The 17,052-nt window shown below is 38.7% G+C and overlaps 1 protein-coding gene across 7 annotated transcripts in view; it reads right to left on the reverse strand.

Moving 5' to 3' along the window:
* SRPK2 (SRSF protein kinase 2) overlaps positions 1 to 17,052 on the reverse strand; it is a 125,351-nt gene that overhangs the window by 80,719 nt on the left and 27,580 nt on the right. For 2 of the 7 annotated variants that reach the window (XM_030263773.4, XM_041713762.2), the window contains exon 1: positions 4,329 to 4,532. The exons of 3 other annotated variants lie outside the window; for them this stretch is intronic. In XM_030263773.4, the coding sequence (XP_030119633.3) occupies positions 4,329 to 4,366 (38 nt within the window). In that variant the 5' untranslated portion in view covers positions 4,367 to 4,532. Of the gene's footprint in view, positions 1 to 3,860; positions 4,237 to 4,328; positions 4,555 to 17,052 lie in introns of those variants that run through there. 2 more of the 7 variants (XM_012568880.5, XM_030263770.4) reach the window with 2 other exon arrangements.

The raw sequence follows: 17,052 nt of genomic DNA on the forward strand, positions 1-17,052 counted from the left end.
TATTATCTAACAATTATTCTGAACCATTTATCTCACACACAGCAATATCGGCTTATACATCATGTTGTTAGCTCATAGTTCTACTTTTAAACATGATTTCTATATTTATTACAAGTTACACTTCTACCTTAAAAGCAGTACATCCACAACTAAATTAGAAAAAGAAATACACAGACAAAAACAGAATTTAAAAATTCACTTATGTTCCAAAACCTGAAGGAACCTTTCAACATCATAACTTGTTTCACAATGCCTCCTCTAACAACTAACATTAGATCTCTCAGAAAAGGAAGCAGACAGTACTCAGCCTCCATCTTTTTCCTTCTCATTATTTCAGATTTCTTCCTACTTTACTTTATCCCTGAATGTCTCCTTGGCATGACCTGATGAAGAAACTCCATAAAACCAATGAGAAATACATTAATTAGCTCTGCAAAGATAAATTACAAAGCTAGAGGAGTATACATACCCCAAGGCTCAAAAAAAAAACCCAACAAAAAGCCAAACCAAAACTACCATTATTCCTTAAAATTGGCCTGCACCACCTCACACCAAATACTTCTACACAGATTAATACAAACTTGTCATTTGAAAGTATCTTCCCTTTACTGCTATTTATGAAACTCCCCAAAATGATGGAAATTGAATTATATACATACCAGCTACCTACTTTAAGGCTGTTCATGAGTGGCTGCTATTAATTTTTTCAAAAAACACTGAAGCAGAAACTCATTTCAAAGAAATATGCATATGCAGCATTTGTTGAAAGATGGAAAAAGAGCAGGTCAAACACTTCAGACTGATCAGCCTTGCTAATAACCTTTATGAGACAATGCTCCATGGTAAAACTGGACTGCTAACATAATTTAGAACCAAAATCAGAGCTGAAGAAATAACAAGTTCTTTGTCCTAAAATGTGGAAAAAAAGTAGTACATACATTAGGTTTGAAGTCTTAAAGAATATCAAGTCAACCAGTTGAAAGAATTAACTCTTCTCAAAAAGAAACAGAAACTTGCCAAGAGTTCCACACCCCTAAAAGGGGGGTAAAAAAAAAAATCTGTTGAGCTCAAAGCATTCACTATACTGTAGATGGGAAGAGTGAATAACTCACGAACCAGAAATGAAAAGTATTTTTACTTTCCTGGAGGGCTCCTAGAAGACTATCCCTCCTCCATCTGGGCGCTGCTATCTGCTTCCTCAGGACGTTTGCAAGACTTGGAGCAGCAACCTCATGCAGCCCCCAGGGAAACAAAAAGAATATAGAGGCACATGGTAGTTCAACTACTACTCATTAGATAATGAAAGCAGGTGAGTGCCACGTTGTAAGCACACTGTAGGAAAACATATCCATGATCTCCTTCAGGCTCAGGCATCCAAACAAATCAATTCAGCAACAGCAGCCGCAGTGGGATACCTGATCCACCGCCCAGCCCACTGCACACTCCATCCGCAGTTACCTGGGTTACCTTATCAACAACGAACCAGGACTTTGGCCCAGGCCAGCATTAACTACTTGGAAATTTAGGACATCGGAGGCCTGATTGTGTCTGCTAATGAAATATCCCATAGCACGCTAAAACACAGGTATCCTAATCTCATCACCTCAATTCTGCAACTTCAGTTTTTCTAGGGAGGGAGAAGGTAAGTGGAAAGGAAGGATGAATCTATGAAAAATGTCTCAGGTTTGTATTAATTTACTTTTCAAGGCTACCATTGTCTTTAAACATCTCAGAGGTTCCTCAACAAAAAGGCTCAACTTTCTTGCTTATGTCTCCTAAAAGATTCTTAAATTCATAACAAACAACTATCCTAAGAGAACACTGCAGGATTTCTAAAATGCTGAGCCTCCATAACAGCCAAACCATCCATTATATCCCAGCTTTCCTCTCATCAGTAAGATGTGACAGCATGTTGAACTTGCCAAATGAGCAGGAAAACCTACAAACGCTAAACTGTCTTGCAAAAACAAAGACCGGCCAAAGAAGGAGGCAAGTAATGGGCTTCTCTCTCATTCCTTCTCTATTCCCATTTCATCAGTCTTTGTAAATGCACAGGGCACCTCCTCTCCCCTCCCCTCTGGCTATGCAAGCGCTGTCTAGCAGCCTCTGCTAGCGTGGAAAACAAGAAACAAGCCATGGACTCTTTCAGATCTTCCACACAGCATTCTCACACAGAGAACTCAAGCTTCACAACAGGTCCAACCTCTAGAAGCAATGATACAAACCACCAATAAATAAATATGCAAGAATTAATTCCTTTTCTGTGTTTTTCAAGAACAGGCATAGTCTCATGTCTGTATGGCATAAATACACATTGCAATTCTTCTACAGAGCAGATTAGGCCAGTTTAACAGTTCAGACACTCAATATTATGGTTATTTCTTTTTTTAAAATCTTATATATTCATTTTCAAAGAGCCTTGAAAGGAACTGGCAGCTAATAGGATAGACAGCACTGTTTCATAACAGCTTGCAAAAAAATTCAGTCTATTTTTAGATAGGTGAAAAGATGTGGTTATTTAAAAAAAAACCCTCCTATGAAATAAAGATGTTTTCATTTATAACTGACCATGCAGCTGGTATGTCAAACCAATCTCCAGGTGAACAGTACCATATATTTAAACCCTCAAAACAAATCTGCGTGCATATACAATAGCCACATTTTAATCTTTATTGTGTGATAAAACATCATGCTGTTAAAAAAAATCATACTTTTTAATGAATGCATTCAAATGAATCTCAGAGAAATACATCTTTTTCTAATTGTGTTATGAGCCTTTAAAAGGACCTCTTCATCTAGGACTACCATTAGTTTAACCATGAGCATGTTCTGCTCAAAACCAGACTGATCAGATGTCGGGTGCTGCATAACATTCATTTTGATAAAATATGTATCTGTATTATATACCACATTCCCACACAGCAATGCCAACATAAGTCTTTCCAAAAATCAAGTTAACACCTGTTTCCTTTACTATTTTCACTCCATCATCCTCACTGTTACCACCACCATTTTATGAGTCTTGTATTTAAAAATTTTAGGCATAAGAGTGGGATAAAGGTTAACAAATAAACACTTGCATTTTCTCTCCTCATTCTTAATTTTGAACAAGTAAATACTAAAATTTCTGTCAATGCTCTTCTTATATTTCTCCATTTTGGAAAGGTGACTTAACATCCCATTCCCCCCCACCATTTTCTGTACCTCTTATTGCTGGTATTTTGTTATAACCACAGCTGGCGAAAGGCAATGCAGTTTGCTTCTACATATCATACATAAATATACTTATAAATCAAATTAAATTGCTTACTTTGGTTTTCCAAACCACCCGTGCTATACATCACTCGTTCATTTTGAAAGATGTCTTTTAGCCTGTTTCCTTAAGATAGCATTCAGTGCCTTATCATGTCTCTCTATGCTGAGCCATTCAATAAAATAAACTTCAGATCATCATTTCAGCCTAACACAGCTTGAGAGCTTAAAATTAATAGTATTTTTTTGGCAACGTCCAATATTAAAATGGTGAAATAGAAGATTCAGAGGGTCTTTTGCATACAGCCGAAATGTTTATTGTAAATAACGAAGGGGAAATGGTATTACGTTTCTCTAGACTGAAGCAGTTTCAAAACCAAAAATGCCCTAAAATGCAGCTGCAAGCAAAACAGAAGTGAATGGGGCTGGTTTATTTAAAATCAACAAAATAATCACCAGGAGGCTATTTCACAGTCAGAAGACTTAAATGTACATTTAGTACCTTGAAGTATTTCCCTAAAAATGAAACAGCTACTTGAAATAGCACTAATCTGATTGACAGATAAAATAATTGCTTTAAAAACACTTCTGAGTCATTTTGTCCTTACCTGCAGGCATGAACCATTACTGCATGCAGCGACTGCTCCATTTCCTAGCACAGACTTGAACAGGGATCACATCTATCTTACAGAATGTGACTAATGGGGGGATTTGCGATTCCTGAGCTACTTTCCAAAGGACACTCCCTTTTCCACATAACAGGGCACGAAACGCTCGGCCAAGTTGTGTTTGGTGCCCGAGTGCAGGGGCAGGAGCGCGGGCAGCGCGGGGGGCGCGGGGTCCGAGCGGTGCCGGGCGCGGGGTCTGCGCCAGCCCCGCACGCCCGCAGCTGCAGCCGCCGGGCTCGGGGCACAGCCCGGCACCCCAACCTCGGCCACACCGCACCGAGCTCCACCAGCAGGGCAGCGGGGCGGGCACGGTGCGAGATCCAGCATGCAGCAGGCGGACAATGCCGGCAGCCCCGCGGAGGCAGAGGGAGAAGCCCCGCGTTCATGCGGACGGGGATGCGGCCGTACCTTTCTGGAGAGGACGACTTCTCAGAGTTAACTGACATCAGCAGCTCAGTCTTCTGCTTGATTTCTGGAAAAATCAGAAAACGTTCACCACCGACGCCGCCTGCCCTCGCCTTCCGGAGGTCTCGCTTCCCTGCGCCCTTTTGTCCGCCGGAGGCCCGGGACGCGGCGCTGTGCGAGGCCGCCCAGCCGCGCTCGGAGGGCCGGGCCCGCGCACATGACCGCGCGCGGCGGGCGGAACCATCGCCGAGCGGGGGGCGCCGCTCCGCGCCCGAGCCCGCGGAGGCACCGCGGGGGCCGCGCCGCCACTGCCGCCGGCAGGGGGGACGCGGGGGGCGCCCGGCGAGGGGAAAAACGCCGAAACAAAAGATTCCCGGCACGGAGCGTCCTCCCGGGTACCTCGCTAAGAGGTACTGCACACCCGCGAAAGCCTCCAGATCAAAAGCCCTGAAAAATATGGCTCTTTGAATCATTTGTCACAAAAAAAGGAGGTATTAAATCACTACTTTCACACACGGGTGAGAAACCAGACGTGGAAAATGCTAGGCACGCCTGGATTTTGGTTTTTAGCTGTCTGCCTCTGATGTCCCCCAAATACACTTTGAAAAGTAACGTTTCATTTTCCTTTTTCTTTTTTTTTTTAAGACCTAGTAATTCACCCAGAGGGTGGTTGGGCACTGCACAGGCTCCCCAGGGCGGTGGTCACAGCACCAGCCTGACAGAGTTCAACAAATGCTTGGACAATGCTCTCAGGCACATGGGGTGACTCTTGGGAATGGTGCCATGCAGGGCTGGGAGTTGGGCTTCATGGTCCTGGTGGGTTCCTTCCAACACAGCACATTCTGTGATTCTGTGATCACCAGTTCAGCAGTTGTAAGGCCTGGACTGGTACCTCGTTCCCAAAATGCTGGCAGCACACTGTCACCAAGGGGACATGCACCCTGCCCTCGCTTCACAAGATCCTGTCGAAGCAGAGCGAGACTGCTGAAAACTGAATTCACCAGGTGCTCTGGAGTCAAGGTTTGTGACCCAAGAAATCCGAACGAACAAAGTCAGGGATGTGAGCCTCATTTTAAAACCATATCCTCACCAGAGACCGTCATGCCACCTATGGTAATACTGGTAAGATCTGAGCCACACTATGTCCACTTGTTAACAGCCACAGTAAACCTGAACTGTTTGGGATTAACCATTTCACTATGGAAGACCTTCAACCTGAATTTTCTTCCTCTCTTCATACATATCTCGGGTACAAAGTCATATAAATTTCTAAAAACAGAAGAAGAAAAGCTAGGTAACTAGATTTATTAATTTTTTTTTTCAACTACATATTTTACAAACTATTATTACAATCTGAATGACTTTATCACTCTCATGCTCTGGTGGAACGCTTGCAAGCTAGCAAGTGATCATCACCATTTTAAGCATATGCCACTTGTTCTTCCCAAAACATACTGATCAGAGGAACCTCCCAAAAGTATCTCAGTTCTCACATCCAAAGCAGATGCTTCTCAGATCTTTAAAAACATGTCCGTGAAATGTCAGTATGTTCACAACTGGCTCCACTACATGACTGTAAGTACCATAAAAAACTTTTTTTACTATTTCCATCCCAGGCAGCAAGGGGTCCTACAGTCACAGCTGCCAGGATATTTCTCTGCACACCCAGATTCACATCCCAATGCAGGGATGAACTAAAGTTAATTGCGCTACCACACATCCTTGACTGACTATAAATACGGTCCTCAAATTCAAAGTCCAACAAATTTTTAATTCCTTCTGAAGATGCTTAAAAATGAAAATAGATTACATAAACAGATATTAACAAGGCAGGATTTTATAGCAAAACAAAATTCACAGAGTTTGGAACAAAGTGTTCAAATTATTTATTCCATAACTAAGCCTCCATATAGGCTTTGCAATGGATGTCTAGAGATTATTCTACTTAGACTTTATTGCTAACAGTACACTACAAGATGTTAAAAACAAATCCAAGATATAAATTACTTCAGTGCAAACTTTAAGCCCCTGTATTCTCTACAAGATGCACAGACATTTCTCAATTATGGTATTAAAGCACAAAATTTAATTTTACATTTAGTAACCAAGTGACAACAAAGACTCATTTAATATAGCTGCAAGAAGAATTTAAATAAAATGAGACCTCATAGGAAAAAAAATTCGAATGTTCTAATGAACATTCTACTCCACAATTAGGTAACATTTTCATCACAAGGTTTTGGGATTTGAAATACTTTCTTATTTGGGATTTACCAATCTTCTGTCTCAATTACCTGAGATTTTTGCAAGTGGAGCCCTTTTGTTAATTTTTAAAAGCTAATCTGTACCTTTACAGATCCATACAGCACCAACTCACAAACTCATCAGCAAACTCAGGCTGATACCATTACTATCACTCCTCGTACAAAACTGATCATGGGAATATCACCAAAATAACACACATGAGTTTTACACTAAATGCCTTTTGGCCATAAGAGAATAATGGCTGCAGAAACAGCAATGCAGAAACAACAATTTCCTTGTTTTGGTTATTTATAAATTACATATCCATAATTCTGGGATCATTTACAGAATTTATTAGAACTTAGAAATTGCAACCCAAGTCCAAATAACACAACAGAAAAATCCCTTCAAACTGCAGTCACCATAGCACCACTCTACCAGCCTTTGCGTCCAGAGAATGCAAATTACAGCAGTATTTGTTAAACTCAAAGTAATAGAAAAAGAAAAGAGAGGGAAAATGAAAGTTTAACAATTGAACAGCTTTTCCTGGAGGTTTCTTGGTTCAAGACCCTCCTACCTAACACACAACTAACACTTCCATTTTACCTCAAGTACGGTGCCACAAAGGCAAATGATGAGTAGATTCAATAACTGTACTGATCAGCACCCAGAGGTACAGTGAACCTCTGCTTAGTGAGCAAGCATTTATATCCTGACTGAAGAGTTTTGGGCTGTCCTAATTTCTGAGACCACAAAAAAGACAGCACTTTACATAGAACCACATTCAGACCAGATCATAACACTGACTGAATAAAAGTTGAAGATGAATGAAAATTAGAGCTTGCACATTAACCGCAAAGCAGCAGTTAATGCAGTAAATTTTTTCAGCTACAAAATAACAGTAAATTCGGGTATGAGGTAGTATCGTTGTCACCAACTCCTCAGCCATTCCATGCACTTCATCAGCCCACTTTGAGTAATTTTGCACTGTGTATAGATCAAGTGGCAGACAACTGGCTCTCAGCCAAAGCCTGAGAGAAGCAGATACACTAAGTCTCTAAAGCCATACTATTCAAGCTGTGATTGAATGAAAACAAAAACCAGAAAGGCTCTACACTGCCCAAAATGGCTTCCTAATCATCATGATTGTTATTTTTTCAAACCAAAACAAAGCCAAAACTAACCATAGTATTTTTTTTAAAGCCTAGATATTTGCCACCTCTGATATGTTAAAGTGGAAATTGTGTGTTAGACTAGAGAAAAAGGCATCAGATGAAGTTAAAGCAAGAAGGCATTTGCTATGCCAAAAATAAAAATACCAGAGGCTTGGAAAAATGGAGAAGAGAGTCCTAGAAAGAAAGGCTGGCAGTTTCTAAACTCACAGGGGATTTGTCGGAGAGCATCATACCAAAAGCTCCAAGCAACCTGAAGTTTCCATCCCAAATCTAGAACAAACCAGCTCAGAAATTTTAAGGGAAGAAACTCTCCACACAGAATGAAGAGAAATTCTGTTATTTCAGCAGTGTGGAAGAAGAACAAAAGAAAAATTAATGTGGGAACTAGGGATCTCTGAGGGATATATGCATAATCTGGAAAAAAGAAAAGAGGAGCAGAATTAGCCTGGAGTTTTGTTTATTTGCTCTATCAATTAAAAAAAAAAAAAAAAACCACACACAAGAGCTCTCCACAATAAAAGAAAATTAAAAATCCTAGCTGCTGTTTAATCACAGATGGAAAAGCGTGGACAAGGTATATGGCACTGCACAAACTGTTCCCTGTGACATATGGGTAGATATCAGAGTCACCACGATTTCAAAGTCAACTGACAGAAGTCACTGTTTCGCTAAAAATTTAATCATGTCTACCGCAAACAGATTATCTCAATGGTCTACAACATGTTCATCAGTCAAGATTAAAATATCTTACTGACAGTGCACATATTAAATTTATCCAGGGCAGAGATCCACTGTTGCAGAACTCAACTAATACAGCTTCTTCCTCCCACCACCCCTGTGCTTTTTGGAAGCAAAGGAACAAAGTAGCATCTACACGTAAGTACCTTCAATTTTTTGCAATGTAAACCCTGCCACATAAGTTTCCATACATCCTTTTTAAAATAAATATTATACTAAATAGAGCCAAGAAAAATATACTTCATTTTTAATTAATAGGTAGGCTTGTCCACACATTTTCTTAGTCTAATCAGATCATAAACTAGGAGGTTTATGCTTTTCTTCCATTTTCTGTGTGTTGTATGTTTGGACACAAGCTTGAGGTGCTTTTAGACTTTCTTCTACACTATCTTTAAACATGTACTTCCACATACTTTCTTATCAATATGCATCTTAGTCTATTGTCCACTGAATTTTCCATCCTTACATCACAGCTACAGCTGCTTGGATCTTAAAATTTGCCTATAAAACACTCATGCTGCTGCAAGTTGGCTTCTTTCAGTGTTACTGTGAAAAGAAATAGTCCTGCTTGCCAAATGAACCTATGAAGACAGATCTGAAACTATTAAATCAAATTAATCAAACTGACTGTTTTAAGTAACTTTTCAGTGTTGAAGTCATGAAATGCACTAGGAACTTTAGTATCACTAATGTGATTTTACGTGGACAGACCTGTTCTGAGCTTTGGATAATTGTTGTACATTCTAAAGTGACATGCTAAACAGCACAAAATGCAATAAATTTAAAAGCTCCTGATGAGGCACTGGACTTCAGACAAAATGAGATAGCTTTGCACACAACTTGAGAGGTTCAAGTCTATAAAGGTTCACTTTTTATGTTTTAGATCATGTACTTTTTAAATAAATAGTTCTACAAGACTAGAATCACAGGCCATGTGATTAAAATAGGTTTCAAAATGGCACAAACACAGAACAAAGCCTAAATTTGATAAGCATATGAATACTAAATGGGATAGTATTAAAGCATGGAGAGTTTATGTCCTAAAAGAAAATCATCTTCCAGATCTTACTGTGGTTTTGAAGTGAGGAAAATTACTACTTTTATGGACTTCTTCAGGTCTCTCATGCATAACATTCACCTCAATACTGATACACAAGCCAGCAACTGCCTCACTGAAGAGTAAGTGACAGGAAAACTAGCTGTTTGCAATCTCCTCTTGAGGAGGTTACATTAATATTCTTAGTATTATTCCTCTTCAATATGTTAAATGATATTTCTGCTCAGAGTATGAGGAAATTAGAACTTTTAAGGTTATGCCATTCTTGTAATATTAAAATCACCATTTTAAGAAACTGTTTACTTCCAAATGATAAAGCAAACTCTCTCCTTTCCTAAAGACACATATTAGAAAATGTCAGTAATATTGAAATGCACTTTAAATTTTAAACATTTTTGTAAGAGTCATGTTTTAGCTACTGCTCTGAATGCAAAGCATGTTTTGAAAAAAAACCATTTCCTTGTCCCACACACAGGTTCTAGGGACCAAATAATAGATACAAAGGGAAGATTTTTCTCTACACTTCACAAGTTCAAATACTCTTGCTCAGCTTGGCAGACAATATCTAGGAGTCAAGACCTAATGACAGGAAAAGAATTATAGATTTTTTTTTAAGTCTTTCATTTGTTCTTGCATAAAGGGGAAGATGAATTTACTCAGTATCTACAGGTACATTCAATGGACTCCATGTTAATAGTACTGACCCTTTTGGGGTTTTTGAGAAACTCTATGTTTCATCTGATCTTCTAGTGATCTCAGAGCCACTACCTTTTACACTTCTGATATACTTAAAACTACTGGAACCATATGCTCAGGTACTTTTAAAGAATATGTTCATAGTATTCATAGTCACTGTTGTTCTTCTAAACAGTTTTCCACATGTGGGCTGTGGTGGAAAAATAATACTTTCACAAAATATTCTGAAGAAAACATGTCTTCCTTCAAAATGGCTGCTAGTCCCAGTTAGTACCCAAAAGTTATGTTTACCCTAATTCTTAAAGACAGACATCCTACAGAAATAGAGGCCAAAGCTGCTCTGACAGTACATACCTTTAATGGTAGTTGTTGCCTTGTTTTTGCAGAAGAAAATGGAAGACTATTTGTTAAAAACTTACAGAACAATGGTATTTTATTCAAGAAAAATAGCAACACCAGCAACAGTACTATCATTTTACAACTTCATTTCACTGAATCTTCACCATGAGGAGGACATTGAAAAACACGGGATACAGAAAGGAGTGAAATGTGGTAGGAAGGGAGCACACACTGCAGATCACAAGGGTGAAAACAAGTTTGAGAACATCCACCATGCAGTCAAGCTTGTTTCTGCTTCTCCAAAAAGGAAAAAAGAACCCAAAATGCACAGATGAATTTGCCTCTTACTTATTTAAATAATTAGTTTCCAAATATATAAATATACCTAAATAATGTAAGTTACATCTCTGAAGAATTTTTAATGCAGTCAGATTATATATTATCAATTTTGAAGGAAGTTTGTAGAGGAAATAAATTTGAGGAAGCATTAAATATTTAAGAAAAAAAGCATTACTATATGCTAAAATTACTCAAAAATCATCCATTATGAACACAGGGAAGCAGAATTACCTATGTTTAACTAGTTAAACATAACTATTAATTTGAATTTCTTTTATCATCCACATAATTAAACCTGGCGGACATAATCTGTCATCTGATCTATTGCCAGACTGTAACATTCCCTAATAAAATGCTTACTGAAACACAAAGGTGACAATAAGAGGAATTCTTCATTCTCATAGTTCTGCTGGGTCTGGCATCATTTGCTGTACCAGATATATGCCCAACACCACATTGCTTTTCCCTCCCTCCTCCCACCTCAGGCCAATAAACAACTCTGACCAAAGTTTATTTGAAAATCTGTGCTTTTCCAACAAGCCATTCTGCAAAGAAAAATAAAATCCTTCATTTTGTATAACTACTTGTCAGATTAAATACCAGGAATCACACCAAAGACAGCACTATTCACCCCAAATGTATCTGTGCTTGTTATTTCCTAATTACTGATGTGTTGAATTTTATTATTTATAAGTATTTAAGATTTATGAGAACAGTTTTGTTTGGAGGGGACAGGGACAGCGTTGAGAACATTTCCTAGAGCTGCCAGAAAACAGAAAGCTTATTCCTACAAGTTTATTAGTTTTAGGGGAAAAAGAACAAACAACACAACCCAAAATATTTTAAGTATGTTAAAGCATATCCTTTGTCCTTTTAAAATCAGCTGCCAACTGGTTCCTATTACTAGGTAAAAAACCATATTTCCATATGGAAATAGTTGGACACAAGGTAGCTAGAGAACAGAGTGAATTAAAAACTTATTTCTCTGTTAGATGAAACACAGCAAGCCATTTGCTGTATTTTCCAAACCTTGTCTAGAGGCAAGCGGTTTGCCGAGCATACATGGACATCTTTTCTGCTGAAGCTGAAAAAAAATTCAAGTTACACCAAAACACTGAGTATTAGACACTCTCAAACTACATAATTTCTACTATCTTCACTATCTTAACTCAGTGGACGGAGTGAAGGATTTCTGATTTCTAATCCAAAATATTTCTACCTTATTCCCTTTATATTCTAGAGTACAATTATTACTGTGTTAGGATTCTTCTGATAATAGCATTTTCTTTCCGGTCTGTAATTTGCCTTAATGTCTTAAGTGCTGTTCAAATTTTCAACTATTATTATTTTTCCATCACTTGCTATTACATGCTTTTATTTTTTTACAAAAGTCAAGAAAAAAATAAATTGCTCTAATGTAGCAAAATGACAATTCCAGTTTTAAAGGAAAAACAGGTTTCTATTCATCCAAATTGAGTCAAGTGTATGTTACCTTATAAAGACTAAAGCAGTGACTCATAAAATCTTGCACACATTGACTTCTCCCTCTCCTAGGAGATGAAGCTACATGATTTACCCAAAAGGATTAAATGAGGTCACAGTTATTGAATACATGTTATAACCTTAAACTTCAGGTTAGAATTTCTTCTTATTTTCCAGAATCATTCACTGTTCTAAAAAGCCTTATATTTTTACTTTGCCTTACAAAATTTACAGCTAGAAATCCTTACAGTAGAAATACTCTTAAATTGAGATATTTAGTACATTTGCTGTATGTTTTTCAATATGCTTTTATAATGTGATTATTATCACAGTATCTACACAACTGATTTTTTCAAATATTCTTGCAAGGTTTTTGACATTTCTTATCCAGCAGATCATCAGGGTCTTATATTCCTTCAATTTTCAGATGCAAAGGTATTCTCAGCCTTTTTTTATCTAGGACATGAGAAGGACTTGTTTCACCTTTTCCTGGGCTCCTAAGAGTACAAGCAGTTCTCAGAAAAAGGTCCATCAAAAAAGCACATCATCCCAAGCACAAAGCAAGCTGAAAATCTTTCCACTTTAGCAGTGATTTGTGCCCCATTGGGAGGTGGGCCCACATAGTGATCAGCTTACCCAAAGTCTAAGTCTTGAGGAACATGGAACAGGTTACAGAGTTGTCTCTGTCACACTTCATATAAAATGTTCCATATTGTTTATAATAGAGACAAGGGGCAGAACAGGGAAACAAAAAGTGTTTTGCATGAAGGAATAACAGCACGAGGAGCATCCTCAGCAGCCATTAAAATTGCCAAAAGTAAGATATTGATGCCAGCTGTGCTATGCCATATTCACCAAATAACATCATATACACCTGGCTTTACCTCTAGCTCCTACATTTAGACACCTAACTCCTGTGTAAATAAGCCTGACCAGATCCTCTCAGCAGTACAGGCTCGAACCAGTCACCCTTGAATGAAATAGGAAGGATTTGGCTCACAGCAACCTCCCCAATATCAAAGAAAAACTCAAAATTCTCTATCTGAGCAGTCAGCTAGCCTTCAAGTATGTTCTTTGCAGCTTGTTTCTTGTTGAAAAGATAACTAAGGGCCAATGCAAGCTCTGAAATCCTGCTTGAGCCTGTCAGACCAGCATCAATTACTGCAAGGAAAAGGCTTGGGATCTGTGGCACCTGCACACACCTTTGCTATCTCTGAGGTAAAGCACACAAGTGGCAGAAGAAACTTAACGTGAAAGCACCACAGCTTTCCAGCCACTGGAGATGCACATGTGCTGACTGCAACCACCCCTGCCTCTCACACCTGGATGTGCCTTCCTGCTGCCACCACCACTGACAGCCAGAAAACCCCGAGCCACTGCAGGGAAGGAAATCGCTGTCTACTGTAACACACACCCCAGTAACAGATAAAGCTGCAAGGATCACACCTGGTAACAAAGGCGATTCTCTGTTAGCACAGCATCATTTTAGTACCTTAGATTTTTTTAGTTAAATAAACAGATCTGTTCTTAACTTACATCTTGATCAAATTTAATATTTTGGGAACAGTATCATCAGTAAAGCTCATACAAAGAAAAATTAAATTTCAGAATTATTAGTGGAGATAAAATTGTAACGAGATAAAATTGTAACGATGACAAATTTTAAATACGCATGCAGTGCCCACAAAAGGAGGAACCATCTAATTATATTTCAAGTGTTTTTCTCACATATACCATTTTCACTCTTTAATTGCCAGTGCTCTGGATTAACATAGCAACATGAAAATACTGGGGATTTTTCTACTGGGCTTCTCCCTAGTGCAATGGACATAGCAGTAACACAGGAAAGTATTTCCTTCAACAAAAACCCAACATGGATACCTTGGCAGTCAGCCAGCTGACACTTCCCGTTTTATAAGGAACAGAAATACCTTTAATTCTTCAGATGCCTGTCTTTGTGAAGTCTGAATGTAATTACAACATAATACATGTATATACTAAGTATCTGGAATTGTAAATATTGAAAAGGACATACTACATTCACAAAAAAAGGAAAGAGAAAATATGAGGTGTTCCAGGTAAGGGAATGCTATGAAAGCCTTCTAGTCCTGAAGGACTTCTGTTAGGAATATTTTTAATTGTATAGATAAAATATACAATATGCATGCAAGTACATGTCAGAATATCCCCTTGCTTTGTTTTTGCTCTGTCCTTCAAAGAAATTGCATGATTTAAAGAAAAAAACAAACATTATACATATGCAACAACGATAAATTAAGTGGAATCTGGAGAAACATCTATAAAGTTTTGCTGCAAGATATGAGAAAAGGAAGGCATTTTTTAAAATCTGATCAAAATAAAATTCTGGCTACTAAGGACAAAATATTTTTATAAGAAAGGAGAGGGTTGAAAGCAACCCCAACACGGACAGTATTTACATAAAACAGAGGTTTGTCCAGATCTGATGACATCTGATCCTGCAATTAGTAAAGCTATTTAGATCTGTGCTGCTTGCCTTTTTCCCCTGTTGTTCTTTAATGTCTCATCTACATTGTATCATAATCAGCCATTGCTGATGTAAAATTACAAGCGTTCTTGGCTGGCCTCAAAACCACCTCTTAAACATTAAGACGTTCAAGGTTTTTTTTTTTAGCTCTACTTCTTTTCACACCCTCTCCTCTTCTCCATCTGACTTCCCCATCACTTATTCAGCAATCACAAGTGAAACCTGCTATTGTCTTGCCTCAAAGCTGGCTACAAATAGTTTCTTCTGTAGTGAGGACACAGCGATGTAGGTGGCGAGAAATCACCCTCCACGCTGCAAACGCGCGGCGATGTCGCGGCCCTCTGGTACCTCCCATCTCATCTCCTGCTGGATGTGGTGGCGCAGATTTGATGGAGCGATGCTGCTGGAGGTGCAGGACCTTGGCCAGCCTGTCCCCAGCCTGCTCCTCCCTGTCCTTGGCCCACCTGGGGCTGCTGTGATTGACCCAGCCCATGGCAGCACTGCCACACGCCTGAGCCCAGCCCATGGCACCTTCAAACCAGAACTCAGCAGTTCACACCTGCATCTCCCCATGAGACAGAGAATTCACTGCTGGCATGGCAGGTTTGCAACAGCACAGTCCTAAGTTTGGCACTGGTTAGAGCAGCATTTAAACAATACACAATGCTGTACAGGCAGCCAACAGTGTCACTTAGGTCTTTCATAAAAATAAAACCCTACTGAAATAAAAGAAACTGGTTTTGAAAATGACCAGTGCAGATAATCACAAAGACATCAAAAGGAAAATGAGAAGACAGATTGGCAGATAACACTCTACCTACTATTTTACATTTTGCTGAGGACTCAGAGCAAGGGTGCAACCTTAGAGCATTTCCCTTCATATAAACACAGGTGAAAAAACTGAAAACCTTGTTGAATAAAATAAAAAAGTCTGATGAAAGAGCATGGAATATTGTACTATCTGAATTCTCTTCCAGCTTCACTAGCCTATTCACCAATCCCTAAAGTATCTAAGTTTACAGTCACAGAAGATACATACTTGAAAATCAGATTAATCATGTTTCAACAGGACTGACAAGTCTAGCCCAGACAAACCTCACCAATGATCATCCTGGCTCCCATAGAAGGAAGGAAACACACTTCAAAGATTATATATTTTTAAGTGCCACTACTACTTCACCCGCCATTTGGGAAACATGGAATGTGACTACATTTATATAATCTTTATTTCCTCCTGATATTTAACACCCATTATGAGAAACTATGAATAAGCATCACAAGAAGAGACCATCTAACAAATTGATTCTAATTGTGATTTTCCTAAGTTATGAGAATCACCAATATAGCTTCAAATGTTAATTAGTAAGTACATGAAGGAAAAGAAATTAGAAAGAGTACAGAGACTGTTGGGAAAATGGGCAGAAATCACTGAGAGCAGAAAAAAATGAAGCAATAGAAAAATATAGCAAAATTTCTGGAAGAAAGAGAAGGAACACTGACAGAGAAAAGGTATGTTGCCAAGGCAAAAATAGACAGCTGAAGACAGTAGACAAAGAAGGGTGAGAAAGTTCAGGAGAGTGTAGGAAGAAAATCAAACTGAAAAAGATGCAACTTGCAAGGGAAAACACTAAATGCAGCAAATGTGCTCAAGTGAGCTGATGCAATGTTGTTAGGGAGAAGGACAACAAGAGCAATTTGAATATTTTAAGGAAGACTGATATGTGCTTTTCTATGCAATGTCTACAGGATACCCCCGAATGTGCACTGGAAAATAACACTTGCTTTCCACCCAAAAGGACATAACAGTAAGGTCATTACTGCTCTCCCCCCATGGCTGCACTGCTGCTTCTAAACAAGCAACTGAGCAAGAGCAGCTGAGGAAATGGCAGATCTGCAAGTTGCACCCATCACCTCACATTTAAAACCATGTTTTGGAGATTTCTATACACTGGAAAATGTGGTATCTTGAGTACAATTTAACCTGACTTTTAAGAAAGTACAAAGTGTATTTAGAGAACCTGCAGCATCTATTTTTTTACATTAGAAATTCAGCTTTTGCCCATTGTGAATAAGGCTGTATAATAACACCATGAAAACAAGAAGAAGTAAAACATACATTTAGAAACTGGATCTTCTTTGGAGTTTTGATGA

Source organism: Taeniopygia guttata, chromosome 1A, assembly GCF_048771995.1.
Source record: "Taeniopygia guttata chromosome 1A, bTaeGut7.mat, whole genome shotgun sequence".
In the NCBI taxonomy this organism is placed as follows: Eukaryota; Metazoa; Chordata; class Aves; order Passeriformes; family Estrildidae; genus Taeniopygia; species Taeniopygia guttata.